The sequence below is a fragment of the Gopherus evgoodei genome, unplaced genomic scaffold, assembly GCF_007399415.2.
Source record: "Gopherus evgoodei ecotype Sinaloan lineage unplaced genomic scaffold, rGopEvg1_v1.p scaffold_34_arrow_ctg1, whole genome shotgun sequence".
NCBI lineage: Eukaryota > Metazoa > Chordata > Testudines > Testudinidae > Gopherus > Gopherus evgoodei.
This window is the reverse complement of record NW_022060016.1, coordinates 5748801-5762724: the sequence shown is the minus strand read 5'-3', so window position 1 is coordinate 5762724 and position 13924 is coordinate 5748801. Positions and strand designations below refer to the sequence as shown.

At 56.1% G+C, this 13924-nt stretch overlaps 1 protein-coding gene across 1 annotated transcript in view; it reads left to right on the top strand.

The window, feature by feature from the left end:
• Positions 1–13924, top strand: part of LOC115641316 — a 627798-nt gene that overhangs the window by 546021 nt on the left and 67853 nt on the right. The window contains 1 exon segment of the mRNA XM_030544363.1: positions 10963–10989. Coding sequence (XP_030400223.1) covers positions 10963–10989 — 27 coding nt within the window.

Here is a 13924-nt window from a genome sequence, read left to right as displayed (position 1 = left end):
GGAGGGCAGGGGCTGAGACCTGGGGCCATATGGGGCAGGAAGGCAGGAGGGCAGGGGCTGAGACCTGGGGCCGTATGGGGCAGGAGGGCAGGGGCCGAGACACAGGGCAGTATGGGGAAGACAGGCAGGGACTGAGACCTGGGGCTGTATGGGGAAGGCAGGCAGGGACTGAGACCCGGGGCCGTATGGGGAAGGCAGGCAGGGACTGAGAGCCGGGGCAGTATGGGGCAGACAGGCAGGGACTGAGACCCGGGGCAGTATGGGGCAGACAGGCAGGGACTGAGACCTGGGGCAGTATGGGGAAGGCAGGCAGGGACTGAGACCCGGGGCCGTATGGGGAAGGCAGGCAGGGACTGAGACCCGGGGCAGTATGGGGCAGACAGGCAGGGACTGAGACCCGGGGCAGTATGAGGAAGGCAGGCAGGGACTGAGACCCGGGGCTGTATGGGGAAGGCAGGCAGGGACTGAGACCTGGGGCAGTATGGGGCAGACAGGCAGGGACTGAGACCCGGGGCAGTATGGGGCAGACAGGCAGGGACTGAGACCCGGGGCCGTATGGGGCAGACAGGCAGGGACTGAGACCCGGGGCAGTATGAGGAAGGCAGGCAGGGACTGAGACCCGGGGCCGTATGGGGAAGGCAGGCAGGGACTGAGACCCGGGGCCGTATGGGGCAGACAGGCAGGGACTGAGACCCACGGCTGTATGGGGCAGGAGGGGAGGGACTGAGACCTGGGACTGTATGGGGCAGGAGGGCAAGGACTGAGACATGGGGCAGACAGGCAGGGACTGAGACCCGGGGCCGTATGGGGCAGACAGGCAGGTACTGAGACCTGGGGCCGTATGGGGCAGGAGGGCAAGGACTGAGACCCAGGGCAGTATGGGGCAGGAGGGCAAGGACTGAGACCCGGGGCCGTATGGGGCAGACAGGCAGGGACTGAGACCTGGGGCCGTATGGGGCAGGAGGGCAAGGACTAAGCACCTTGCAGTGAAGGTGCATGGGGTGAGGCTGGGTATGGTCTGAGACTCCCTATGGTGGGGCTGCATGGGCAGTGGGGTCAGCTCCTACGGAGGCTATGGGGCATCGGGACTGAGCCCCATGGTCCACATCCTGCACAGGAGCGGGGCTGGCCTTGCACCCTGCATCCTGGCTGTGTTTCCGGAATGCGGCCTGTGGCTTACTCCAGATGCCAAAGGCCTCAAGACACGAACCTCCGGGCGCAGCTGTAATTGGAAACTGTCAACAAGTAGCCAAGGCATGCGGCTGCACACAGCCACTAAATATAACTGGGGAGGGGGGCTCCCCCGGCAGCTTCCGTACTGCAAATGGGTCCAAGACATGGCGAGGACCCCAAAGCTGGGGCAGCTGGAGGCTGCAGGTTGGGACTGAGGGGCATCCAATCTATGCATGGGCAGGGGGGAACCCAGCATCCAGTCTCTTTGCAGGGGGAATCCAGCACTTAGCACATGCTCAGAGGGTAACCAGCACCCAGTCTGTGCATGGGGGCTGGGACTCAGCACTCAGTCTGTGCATGGGGGGGGGGGCTCAGCACCCAGTCTGTGCATGGGACCCAGTCTGTGCATGGGGCATGGGGGAGGACTCAGCACCAAATCTGTGTGCAGGGGGGAGGGGAACCCAGCACCCAGTCTGTGCACTGGTGAAATCAACAGGGCATCAACATGTCTGACAATAAGCGAAGGGGGCTATCCAGACTCGGAGGATAGAGGATGAACTTTGAGGTATAAGTAGAAGGCAGAAAGACCCGCCTTTGTTCTGCATCTGGGCAGAAGCGGGCAGTGTGGGTACACTCTGGAACTCTGTCTATCTTGGCTGAAAACGCCGCGGACGTCCGGGTGAGAGGCGCATCCTGCAGCCAGATTCGCCTGGGCAGGTGGCTTTAGGGCTGGCTCCAGACAGCGTGTGTTGCTTTTGTTTTATGTGGAACCCTTCTGTTGCCACTGTCCTTCCTCACTGGCCTCGCTGGGACTAAACGTCCCCGTGTGCTCTCTGGAACCAGAGCTCAGGGCAGGGTGTTGTGCAAGGGGCTGCAGCGGATCTGGACACGCTGGTGTGTGCCCCGGTCCCATGGGGGCTGCAGCATTGGAGAGAGGGCAGCACCCCACAGCGGGAGGTTTTCTGAGGGACTCAGGCCCAGCTGTTGCTCACCCACGAGGCAAAGGGTAGGCTGGCCAAATGGCTGCCAGGCTGGAGGGATCAGGGAGCTGACACCCGACTAAGCACCAGCAAGTCTGTGGCTGGAGGCAACAGGGGGTAACATGGTGACACCCAGCCCTGGGCACCCCAAGAACCATCCCAGGGGCCACGGTGGCCAGGCTGAGGTGGTGCCAGCATGAGAGGGTCAAGTCCTGTCCTGTCCTGAGCAGAAACTGGTGAACAGCAGGTGCCAGGGCACTGCAGGATGCCTGGCTAGGAGCAATGGGGAGCACCCTGTATTTATTCTGCCTTACACCTTCCATCTGTTCTAAAAGATTTCTTTCTTGTCACCCTCCACCCCCCTCCAGTTTGCTGCAGGCCTTTGCTATCTGGCAAAGAAAGCCCCTGGCTCCAGCAGTGCCTTTTCTGCCAGTGAAAATCCCCTGGGCTTGGCCAAAATACGTGTTAAAAATCCACCATTTCCCGTCTTTCGCCGGCGCAGGGAAAAGGGGGCAGCAGCCGAAATAATCACTGGCCATGAACATGGTGAAGAGCCAGGCTCACGCCAACACCCTTGGAGCAGCAGCAGCAGCAATAGACACTGCCCTGGGGGAGCCCCTAATGAGGGGGAGAGCCTTGAGCACCCCGAGCACCTGCCCCTCATGGCCCATCCCCACCCATCCTGGATAAGTCTCCTGCTGCTGCCAGCTTGTGCAGTCAGTCCCGCAGCTTGCAGACCGTGCTGGAGGGCCAGAGCCCAGGCGTTGCTGAGGATGCCTGGTGGGAAGCTCTTCAGGCCACATTTAAATAATGTTGCATTACCATTGTGCTTTAAGCCCCCTGGGAATGACACACAAGAGGTCTTGCAGCTGCTGTGGGAAAGGCTGGCCATGCCTAGCTGCTGTCCCTCTGCTGCTGAAGCTGTGGGTCTCTGGGGCTGATACAGAGTCATTCACCTGGTGGGTTGGGGGGTCATTTGACCTCCTCAGACCCCTCCCTGTCTCTGCACTAAATGTCCCTGCTCAGAGACAGGCCCCTGGGCAGCTCTCTAGGCAGTGCTGCTCGGCGCATGGCTCCGTGGGCAGGTGGTGATACAGAGCTGGGGTAAGCAGTAAAACAGAGCCATGCATTTCAGGCTGCTCCCAGGGAAGCTGATTTCAGACAACACCCACTGAACCTGGGGAACTCCCTGCCACCAGACTGCATTGGGCCAGGGCTCAGCAAGCAGCACGCCTCTCTCTGGGTAACAGGCATGGCCAGGGTCCCACAAAAGGGGCAGTGCCCCCTTCCCCCTCTCACCTTCCCCGTGGAGGGGATGAGAAGGCTCTGGCTGTGGGGGTTTGGGCATCTCGAACTTCCAGAGCCCTGGGCACAGTTCAGGACCCTGTATCCTTTCTCTCCTGTGGCACAGATGTGATGGCTCTGGCTCTGCCTGTGTAACCACAGTTCTGCCTCATGGGGCCCAGTGCTTCCCTGCTGGGCAGCGGGCACCAACACCCTGGTGTGTGGTGTTCATGTGGGTAGGGGGCCCACAGGCTGAGGGGTTACACACAGCACCATGGCAGCGTGGTGCACTGGGCTCCCTGGCTGGCTGCATCCCAGCAGGACGGGCTGTCCCTTGAATCCCATCACCCGCCCCAGGGCCATTGACCCCCATCCCTGTTTACTGGGCTAGACTTACTGTCCCTCCAGGGAGCACTGGCTAATCCCCGTCCCTGCCTTGAGTCAGTGATTAAAGGGAAGTCAGGTGCAGAGCCAACACCCCGTGCCCCCGCCTGCTCTGCTCCAGGCAGATCGACTCTCCTGCCAGCCCCGGCCCAAACTACTTCTGTTTATCGCTGAGACACGTCACTACCTGCAGGCTCAAGGCATGACAGCGAGAGATCAGCCAAGGGACCCAGGGCTGCGGTGGGGAGCTGCCGCAGCAGGTGCTGGGGGTCGGAAATGAGGGGCATCGGCAGAGAACTTGAGGGGGAGCCCAGGGCTGGGATAGCAGGGGCTGTGGGTTGGGACTGAGGGGCACTGCCTGGAGTGAAGCCCAAGGCTAGAAGGGGCCAAGGGGCTGCAGGTTGGGATTGAGGGGCACCAAACCCCCACACCTCCCCCTTCCTCACTCTGTGCTCCCTGGCTGTGCAGCGTCCAGCTGCGTTACGACTCCCCCGACCCTGTGCCAGCCATTTCTAATTCTGCTCCTGGCAGCAAGCCAGCTTCCCTGCTCAGCCCTATGGAGGTCTGGCCCTGGCACAGCCCATAAATCACTGACTGTGTCCTGGATTTATCAGCGCCCAGCAGCACAGAGCCATGTATGTCATGGAATCCCACTGCATGAAGCTGGTTACGTCCAGGGTGTGACGAAGTGGGGGAGTTTCTTGTTTTTCCTTGTCTCCTATGGGGGAGAAAAGGGCTGTCACACTGAAAGAGGCACCCTCCACGGACCGCACAGGGCCAAGAGTGGGCATGATCTATGAGTCCATGACACAAGGGACATAAGAACCGCCATACTGGGTCAGATCAAAGGTCCCTCTAGCCCAGTATCCTGTCTGCTGACAGTGGACAGCGCCAGCTGCCCCAGAGGGAATGAACAGAATAGAGAATCATCAAGTGATCCATCCCGTCGCCCATTACCAGCTTCTGGCACACAGAGGCTAGGGACACCATCCCTGCCCATCCTGGCTAATAGCCATTGATGGACCTATCCTAGTTCTTTTTTGAACCCTGTTATAGTCAGGGGGCTGGAGCTTCTGCCACCCAGTGCCTCCTGCCCACACTGGGGGCCATGGCAGATGGAGAGCAGCAGGAGCCACTGCACTCTGCAGCCCAGCCATGGTGGGAAAATTGAGGCCCATAAAGGGACGGCTACAGAGTCCATCACTTGAACAGAACCCAGGAGTCCTGGCTTCTAGCTGCCTGCTCTAACCCACTAAACCCCACTCCCCTCCCAGCACCAGGAACAGAACCCAGGAGTCCTGGCTCCTAGCCCCTGCTCTAACCCACTAAACCCCACTGCTCTCCCAGCATAAGGGATAGAACTCAGGAGTCCTGGCTCCCAGCCCCTGCTCTAACCCACTAAACCCCACTGCTCTCCCAGCACAAGGGACAGAACTCAGGAGTCCTGGCTTCCAGCAGCACTTCTCCCTCCCTGCTCTATTTCCTGGTCCCCTGTGAAGAATGAGGGATTTATTTTTTGCAATATTTTTATGAAAACTAATCACAGAATCATAGATTCCAAGGCCAGGTGCAACCATTGTGATAATCTAGTCTGACGTTCCGTATAACACGATGCATGACTCAGTTTCCCCACTCCCAGTGCATGGCTCCTCACTGGCTGGGTATGGGTTGATTTCTCCTTGTGGAGTGGGACTGGCCTAGCTCAAGCTGAGTGTCATGGGCGTTCTCTGGGTTGGGACCAAACACATTAACAAGATGTGATGAATTTGGAATTTTTTGTAATATTTTTATTAGTCAGCTGTGTGCCTCAGTTTCCCCCCAATCTTTGCATGGCTACTCAGTGGGGGGACACAGGTTCAAGCTTGCTCTCAGGACAGGCTAAAAGACACTGGCGTGTGTGTGTGTCACCTCCCAGTCTGGGTGCAATGAATTGAGTCATTAAGGAATTGGCTGAAATGGACCCAGATTAGCAAGGGGACCAGAGAGACAATGCCAGCTCCAATGACTCAAGGAATCCATTTGGAAGCACTTGGAGGAGAAGAAGGTGATCAGGAACAGTCAATGAATTGAGTCATTAAGGAATTGGCTGAAATGGACCCAGATTAGCAAGGGGACCAGAGAGACAATGCCAGCTCCAATGACTCAAGGAATCCATTTGGAAGCACTTGGAGGAGAAGAAGGTGATCAGGAACAGTCAACATGGATTCACCAAGGGCAAGTCATGCCTGACCAACCTGATTGCCTTCTATGATGAGACAACTGGCTGTGTGTATATGGGGAAAGCAGAGGACGTGACATATCTTGACTTTAGCAAAGCCTTTGATTACGGTCTCCCACAGTATTCTTGCAAGTCAAAAAAGTATGGATTGGATGAATGGACTATAAGGTAGATAGAAAGCTGGTTAGATCGTCAGGCTCAACAGGCAGTGATCAATGGCTCAATGTCTAATTGGCAGCCGGTATCAAGCACAGTGCTCCAAGGGTCGGTCCTAGGGCAGGTTTTGTTCAACATCTTCATTAATGATGGGATGGATTTCACCCTCAGCATGTTCGCTGATGACACTAAATTGAAGGGACAGGTAGATAAACTGGAGGGTAGGGATAGGGGTTCAGAGTGACCTAGACAAATTGGAGGATTGGGCCAAAAGAAATCTGATGAGGTTCAACAAGAACAAGTGCAGAGTCTGGCACTTAGGATGGAAGAATCCCATGCACTGCTACCGGCTGGGGACCAACTGGCTAAGCAGTAGTTCTGCAGAAAAGGGGATTACAGTGGACAAGAAACTTGATATGAGTCAGCAGTGTGCGCTTGTTGCCAAGAAGGCTAAAGGCATATTGGGCTGCACTAGTAGCATTGCCAGCAGATCAAGGGAAGTGATTATTCCCCGCTATTCAGCACTGGTGAGGCCACATCTGGGGTATTGCGTCCAGTTTGGGGTCCCCCACTACAGAAAGGATGTGGACAAACAGGAGAGAGTCCAGCGGAGGGCAACAAAAATGATTAGGAGACTGGGCACATGACTTACGAGGGGAGGCTGCAGGAACTGGGCTCATTTAGTCTGCAGAAGAGAAAAGTGGGGGAGGATTTGATGGCAGCCTTCAACTACCTGAAAGTGGGTTCCAAAGAGGATGGAGCTCGGCTGTTCTCAGTGGTGGCAGATGACCGAACAAGGAGCAATGGTCTTAAGTTGCAGTGTGGGAGGTGTAGGCTGGATATTAGGAAACACTATTTCACTAGGAGGGGTGGTGAAGCACTTGAATGGGTTATCTAGGAAGGTGGTGGAATCTCCTTCCTTAGAGGTATTTAAGGCCCTGGGCTAGGATGATTTAGTTGGGGTTGGTCCTGCTTTGAGCAGGGGGTTGGACTAGATGTCCTCCTGAGGTCTCTTCCAACCCTGATATTCTATGATTCTGAGTCCTGGAATGACACTTTGAGCAGGGAAGCTGGGCACAGACCCCAACTGGAGAACAGAGGACTGGGGCTGAGACTAAGTGTGGGATTCTGGGTCTGGAAGAAAGCTTGGGGCTCTCACTTGGGAACGACTTAGGAAGTCAGAGAGACACACAGATCCTGAACACTTCACTACAGATCAGGTGGGCCAGAATGGGCTCTGCTTGAACCTCAGCTCTCTGTGTTAAGTTAAGGACTTAATAGCCTGGATGCCACTTGGTAGCACTGTAAATCTGTGTGGGTGCATGAATTCCTGCAGCGCGGACAAGGCTCTCCCAGGAGTCTGGCTCAGCGGCACTCCCTGGGCAGAGCTCGCAGGGTGAAGCAGGAGGGAGGGAGGCCAGAGGCTCAGGCTATGTCTTCACTGCTGCAGTGTAGCCCCTCACTACAGCAGTAGGGGACTCTCCGCAATCCCTCTCCCCGAGAGGTGGTAGCTAGGTGGATGGACAAACTCTCCCATGGACCTAGCGTTGTCTGTACTGGGGGTTAGGTCGGCTTACCTGTGCCCCACAGGAGTGTGGATTTCTCACACCCTGAGCCATGGAGCTGGGGCGACCTGACTTCGGAGTGTAGACCCAGATGGTGACGCTCTGTGGCTGTTATAACCTTATTCCCAGATTTGGACCTTAGCGTCCAAAATATGGGGGTTAGCATGAAAGCCTCCAAGCTTAGTTACCAGCTTGGACCTGGTACTTGCTGCCACCACCCAAAAAATTAGAGTGTTTTGGGGCACTCTGGTCCCCCTGAAAAACCTTCCCTGGGGACCCCAAGACCCAAATCCCTTGAGTCTCACAACAAAGGGAAATAATCCTGTTTCCCTTCCCCCCTCCAGGTGCTCCTGGAGAGATACACAGACACAAGCTCTGTGAATCCAAACAGAGTAACTTGCCCTCTCCGTTTCCAATCCTGGAAACAAAAAGGACCTTCCTATTCCCCAGAGGGAATGCAAAATCAGGCTAGCCAATTCAACACACACAGACCTCCCCTGATTTCTTCCTCCCACCAATTCCCTGGTGAGTACAGACTCAATTTCCCTGAAGTAAAGAAAAACTCCAACAGGTCTTAAAAGAAAGCTTTATATAAAAAAGAAAGAAAAAATACAAATGTTCTCTCTGTATTAAGATGATACAACACAGGGTCAATTGCTTAAAAGAATATTGAATAAACAGCCTTATTCAAAAAGAATACAAATTAAAGCACTTCAGCACTTATATTCATGCAAATACCAAAGAAAAGAAACCATATAACTTACTATCTGATCTCTTTGTCCTTACACTTAGAAACAGAAGATTAGAAAACAGAGCTACTTCTCCAAAGCTCAGAGACAGCAGGCAGACAGACAAAAGACTCAGGGCTTGTCTACATCAGAAAGTTGCAGCGCTGGTGAGGGAGTTACAGCGCTGCAACTTTGAAGGTGTACACATCTGCAGGGCACCACCAGCGCTGCAACTCCCTGTTTGCAGCGCTGGCCGTACTCCCGTTTTGTCTCGGGTGTAGAGGATCCAGCGCTGGTGATCCAGCGCTGGTAATCCAATGTAGACAGTTACCAGCGCTTTTCTTGACCTCCGTGGAAGGAGGAAGCCTCTGGTAATCAAGCTGGTTTCCTTTCCCGGTTTGCTCTCTCGGTCCCGGAGCCACCCAGCAAACCGCAGGGAAGGAGACCTGCTTGCTCGGGGTTCCGGGACCGAGAGAGCAAACCGGGAACGCCGCGGTTTGCTCTCTCGGTCCCGGAGCCACCCAGCAAACCGCAGGGAAGGAGACCTGCTTGCTCGGGGTTCCGGGACCGAGAGAGCAAACCGGGAACGCCGCGGTTTGCTCTCTCGGTCCCGGAGCCACCCAGCAAACCGCAGGGAAGGAGACCTGCTTGCTCGGGGTTCCGGGACCGAGAGAGCAAACCGGGAAAGGAAACCAGCTTCGCCGCGGTTTGCTCTCTCGGTCCCGGAACCCCGAGCAAGCAGGTCTCCTTCCCTGCGGTTTGCTGGGTGGCTCCGGGACCGAGAGAGCAAACCGCGGCGTTCCCGGTTTGCTCTCTCGGTCCCGGAACCCTGAGCAAGCAGGTCTCCTTCCCTGCGGTTTGCTGGGTGGCTCCGGGACCGAGAGAGCAAACCGCAGCGAAGCTGGTTTCCTTTCCCGGTTTGCTCTCTCGGTCCCGGAACCCCCCTTGAAGCCGCCCAACAGCGCTGCAGTGTGGCCACATCTAACACCACTTGCAGCGCTGGTTGCTGTAAGTGTGGCCACTCTGCAGCGCTGGCCCTATACAGCTGTACTAATACAGCTGTAACAACCAGCGCTGCAAAATTTTAGATGTAGACTTAGATGAAGACACACAATTCCCTCCACCCAAAGTTGAAAAAAAATCCGGTTTCCTGATTGGTTCTCTGGTCAGGTGTTTCAGGTGAAAGAGACATTAACCCTTAGCTATCTGTTTATGACAGTGGCTCCTCCTGGGGGTCTGGCAAGCTGAAGTGGCTCCTCCTGCGGATGTTTAGAAGCTGATCCTGCAGATCTGTGACACAACGCCTGGCTGGAATCAGCACACACAGCTGGAGCCAATGTCGGGGAAGCCGGACAACAACTGGGGGAAGAGGCCGGAGGTGTCAGTGGCTGTTTATCAGGTGCCAGAGAAACCCAGGATGTGAGGAGCTTGGACTTGTTGGACACACAGGGACAGAGACAGAGCCAAGGTGGATCCCAAGGAGGCAGAGCCAGGGGGCAGGTGAGGAGCCAGGGGGGCAAATGCTCCTTCCCATAGTGACTGTCTGCAGTGCAGATTCCCCAGGCTGTGATAATGACTTTCCCATGCTGGGTCCAGGTGACTATTAAATGCGGCTTGTCTTGAATGGGCCACGCTTCCTCGCTGCACATGCTCCCTGGGGTGTCGATTCCTGCTGGGATTGAGCTTCTAAACAGCTCAGTGCTGAGCAGAAAAACAGGCTGTCGGCCAGAAGCGTGTCAAAAAGGCAGGGCAGAGCACAGACCCTGCCAACTCAGGCCTTCCGACACAATTTCTGGGTAACTGCACCTTTGAGCGCCCTTCCATGGTCTGCTCCAGAAAAGCCCCTCCGGTCTCAGGGCTCTCTCTGGGCAGGGTCCCACGTCTCACGCCCTCCAGAGCAGGGGTTTAGGCTGCACCTGCTTGCCACTCGCCCAGCAATGGCAGTGGTGTCTGGGGAGCAGCCAGCAGAATACAGACGTCTGAGAAACACCTCCCAGAGAACAGACAGCTCTCACCAGACCCTGCTCGGAGCAGAACTTCCCACCGCCTGCCGAGGCTCTGGCAGGGATCCAGCAGTGCAGCTCCCACCTTGGCCCAAGGTCAGGTCTGTCTGATGGCCCCTCGCTCAGGATGCATTCACCCTTTCACAGCAGACACCTTTTCTTTGTCTCTAGGCCTCTGGTCCCTGGCTGCGCCAGCCTATGCCAGCCACCCTGGGCAGGGGACGTCTCCGGAGCGGTTTCCAGTTGCTGGCAGGGACAGCAGTGACCCCTCTCCCCTCCTCGGGGAGCGACAGGATCCCTCCCACATGGAGTCACCCACAGTGACCTACAGCATGTTCATGCTGCTAACCCCATAAGGCCCCTGCAGATCCCACTGGCAGTTGCAATCTGTGCCCAGCTGCCCTACTCCAGCCCACTAGGATGCCTGGGTCCATGGCCCCAAGTACTGGCTCCCCAGGGAAGCTGACAGAGCTCCAGCTGGTCCAGGGCAGCTCTGTAGTGGGGGCCCTGCCGCACCATCCTGACCCCTGCCCCCCTTGCAGCCTGTCCCATGGGAGCAGCCAGCCCAGTGCTGCCCCACCTGGAGCAATTCACCAGGGCAGCACCTGTGTGCAGCAGGGGGCAGATGCATCCTTGTTACCGCCTGGGCTGCACGGTTCATTAGTGCAGCAGGGCCTAGTTGGGTCACAGTGCGGAGGGACAATCCAGCCCCCCAGGGAGCAGGGCAGGGGGTCTGTTGGGGACGCTCCCCCCTCACAGTCACTGCTGGCTTTAGTGCAATGACATATGGGAATATGAGATGAGGCAAAACCGAGGTCCTTTTGATGTGTCATTGCAGCTCCCTGAAGGGGCTGAGCCTTGCACCCCACTCCACCCCAGCTACAGCATGGGCCCACTGGTCGTAGGGCCCAGCCATGCCCTTGGTGCACTCCTGCCGTGGCTGGAGGGCAGCCAGAGGGCTGTTGTGTAACAGGGGGGCGGGGGGTGGAGGAGGGGTGTTGCTTCATATGCAACAAATTTAGCTGTGTGGGTGAGATCTCTCATCACCATTCCAGGGATCAGCATGCTGGCCACTGGTCTGCCAGGCTCCGTATGTGTGTGCATAACTCTACGTGTGTTTGTGACACTGGCAGACCAGGCGTCCGCTCATGCCAAGGCCCCTAGGTCTTGACTGAAAGCCGACAGACCCATCGCTGGAACCAGTCTGGCTCCTCTGTGTGTTAGTGTTGTTAAAATAGATATCAGAGTTATAAGAATGTGTTTAGTGCTTAGACTTTGTGAAATGCTTGTGAGTTGTTGCATGCATGAATTGCATTTATAACAGCTGTATCCCACGGTATAAGATTATATTGAAGCGTTTGCTCTGTAACTGTAAATCTCCAGCCAGGAGAGGAGCATTAACCAGTTTGAAATACTAGTTCCCAACAGGAGGTGTTATCCCCTGTCCAACAAGAAGGCCCATCAACACCAGAGGAACTATTGTGCAATATCAGAGGACAAAAGACTTTGTTGTTTGCTCCCTCACCTCGCAAAGAGGAGATAGCAAGCGAATTTCATCAACTGAATTTGCAGCTCAAAGCAAGAGGGAGAGAATACAAAGCCCTAACAAGGAGGAAATGTGTGCTGCTTGGACTTTGAGAGTATGTGTACACAGCAACTAGACACTCATGGCTGGCCCGTGCCACCTGACTTGGTCTCTAGGGGCTTAGGCTGCAGGGCTGTTTCATTGCTGTGTGGACTTCTGGGCTCGGACTGGAGTCTGGGTTCTTGGACTCTGTGAGGCGAGAAGACCCCAGAACTAGGCCTCCCGCCTGAGCCAGGAAGTTCACAAAGCAATGAAACGGCCCCACAGTCCAAGTCTGCTGGCATGGGCCAGCCCCAGGTGCCTAACTGCTGTGGAGACATTGCCTGAAGGGCAAGGATCAATGAGCACAAGTAAAAGATCCCCAGGGCTTGGCCCGGGTTACCCCTGAAGGACACACGGAGCTTGCTTGTCATAGAAGCTTCTATTACTTTTTGAAACTTAAGACAGAAACTCATTTGTGTACCTGCTTTAACCTTGTAAATAACTCTGATTTCCTTTTCCTATAAAATATATCTTTAGTTTATTACAGGACTGGCTACAATCAGTTTCTGGTGTGAGATATAAGGTGCAATTGACCTGTGGTACATGGGCAGTAATTTCTGGTGGTGCCCAGAACGGGTGCAAGCAGAGCTGTCCCATCCATAGGATGGACCAGGGCAAACGCCCTGGGCCCCGTGCTTTTGGGAGCCCTGCGCTTCAGAGGGACGTGGGGTCCAGGGCGGCCTGGGGAGTTAGCGGGAAGCCTAGCACCGGCAGCAGCAAGTGACCTGGCCCCAGCTCGCTCTGCCCCACCTCACCGGCTCCTGGTGTTGCTCAGAGGCAGAAGACAAAAAGAGGCGGGGTGGGGATTTGGGGGAAGGGGTAGAATGGGGGTGGGGAGGGGGCAGAGCAGGGGTATGAAGGGGCAGGGCAGGGGCTTTTGGGGAAAGGGGTGGAGCGGAGGCAGGGTGGGGCAGAGCAGGGGCGGGAAGAGGCGGGTTGGGCTGGGGCCGGGTTGCTCGCTGCTGCCATCACTAGGCCCGCCGCTAATCCCACAGGCCGCCCAGGACCCTGCGTGCCCCTGAAGTGTGGAGCCCCCAAAGCACAGGGTCCAGGGTGGTTGCCCCAGTCCATCCTCTGATTAAATATAAGCCCAAACATTGGTGGAGCCAGGCCCATGTTCCTGAATATTGGTGGAGCAGGGGCACCCTGGGGCCATATAACTCGCTGCCTAAGCTGAGGTAAGTGATGGTCCTTTGGGAGTAACCTGAATATTGCTGTGATCTTTGGGCCTATCTATCACAGAGGTAAGACATCTGGGCAGCAAGACAGCTTGAAGAACCCAAGGGTACTGTCTGTGACTCCACGCTCAGGCTATATAGTGCTTGAGGAGTTCACACTGGATATTTGGCTTGTGAAATTAAGTATAGAAATCACAGCCCTGTTTCTTAACAGTCTGCCCTGAGATTGGTACTCATGTGCCTCAGCCACTGCAGGACACCTTGCCAGTGTATACATGACAGTAACGCGCGAGTGTAGAGCTGTGTGTCTGCACAGCTGTGTGTACATGTGCATAGCTGTGTGTGAATGTGCATAGCTGAGCTGCGTGTATGTGTGTGTAGAGTTGTGTGTAGCTGACTGGGGGGCTGTAAGTGTGCATAGCTCTGTGTGTGTAGAACTGTGTGTGCACACAGCTGGCTGTGGAGGGGTTGGTGTGTAGGGCGGGGGGGCTGGGTATGTGTTCATTGCTGCCTCCCATTGCCCCCTGCAGGTTGGAGGGGGAACTGCTTGCTGTGTGCCCTATACCCTGCCCAGCTGGTACTGGGACTCAGTCAGCAAGGGACAGGGGGTGCAAGATCTGTCCCCTGG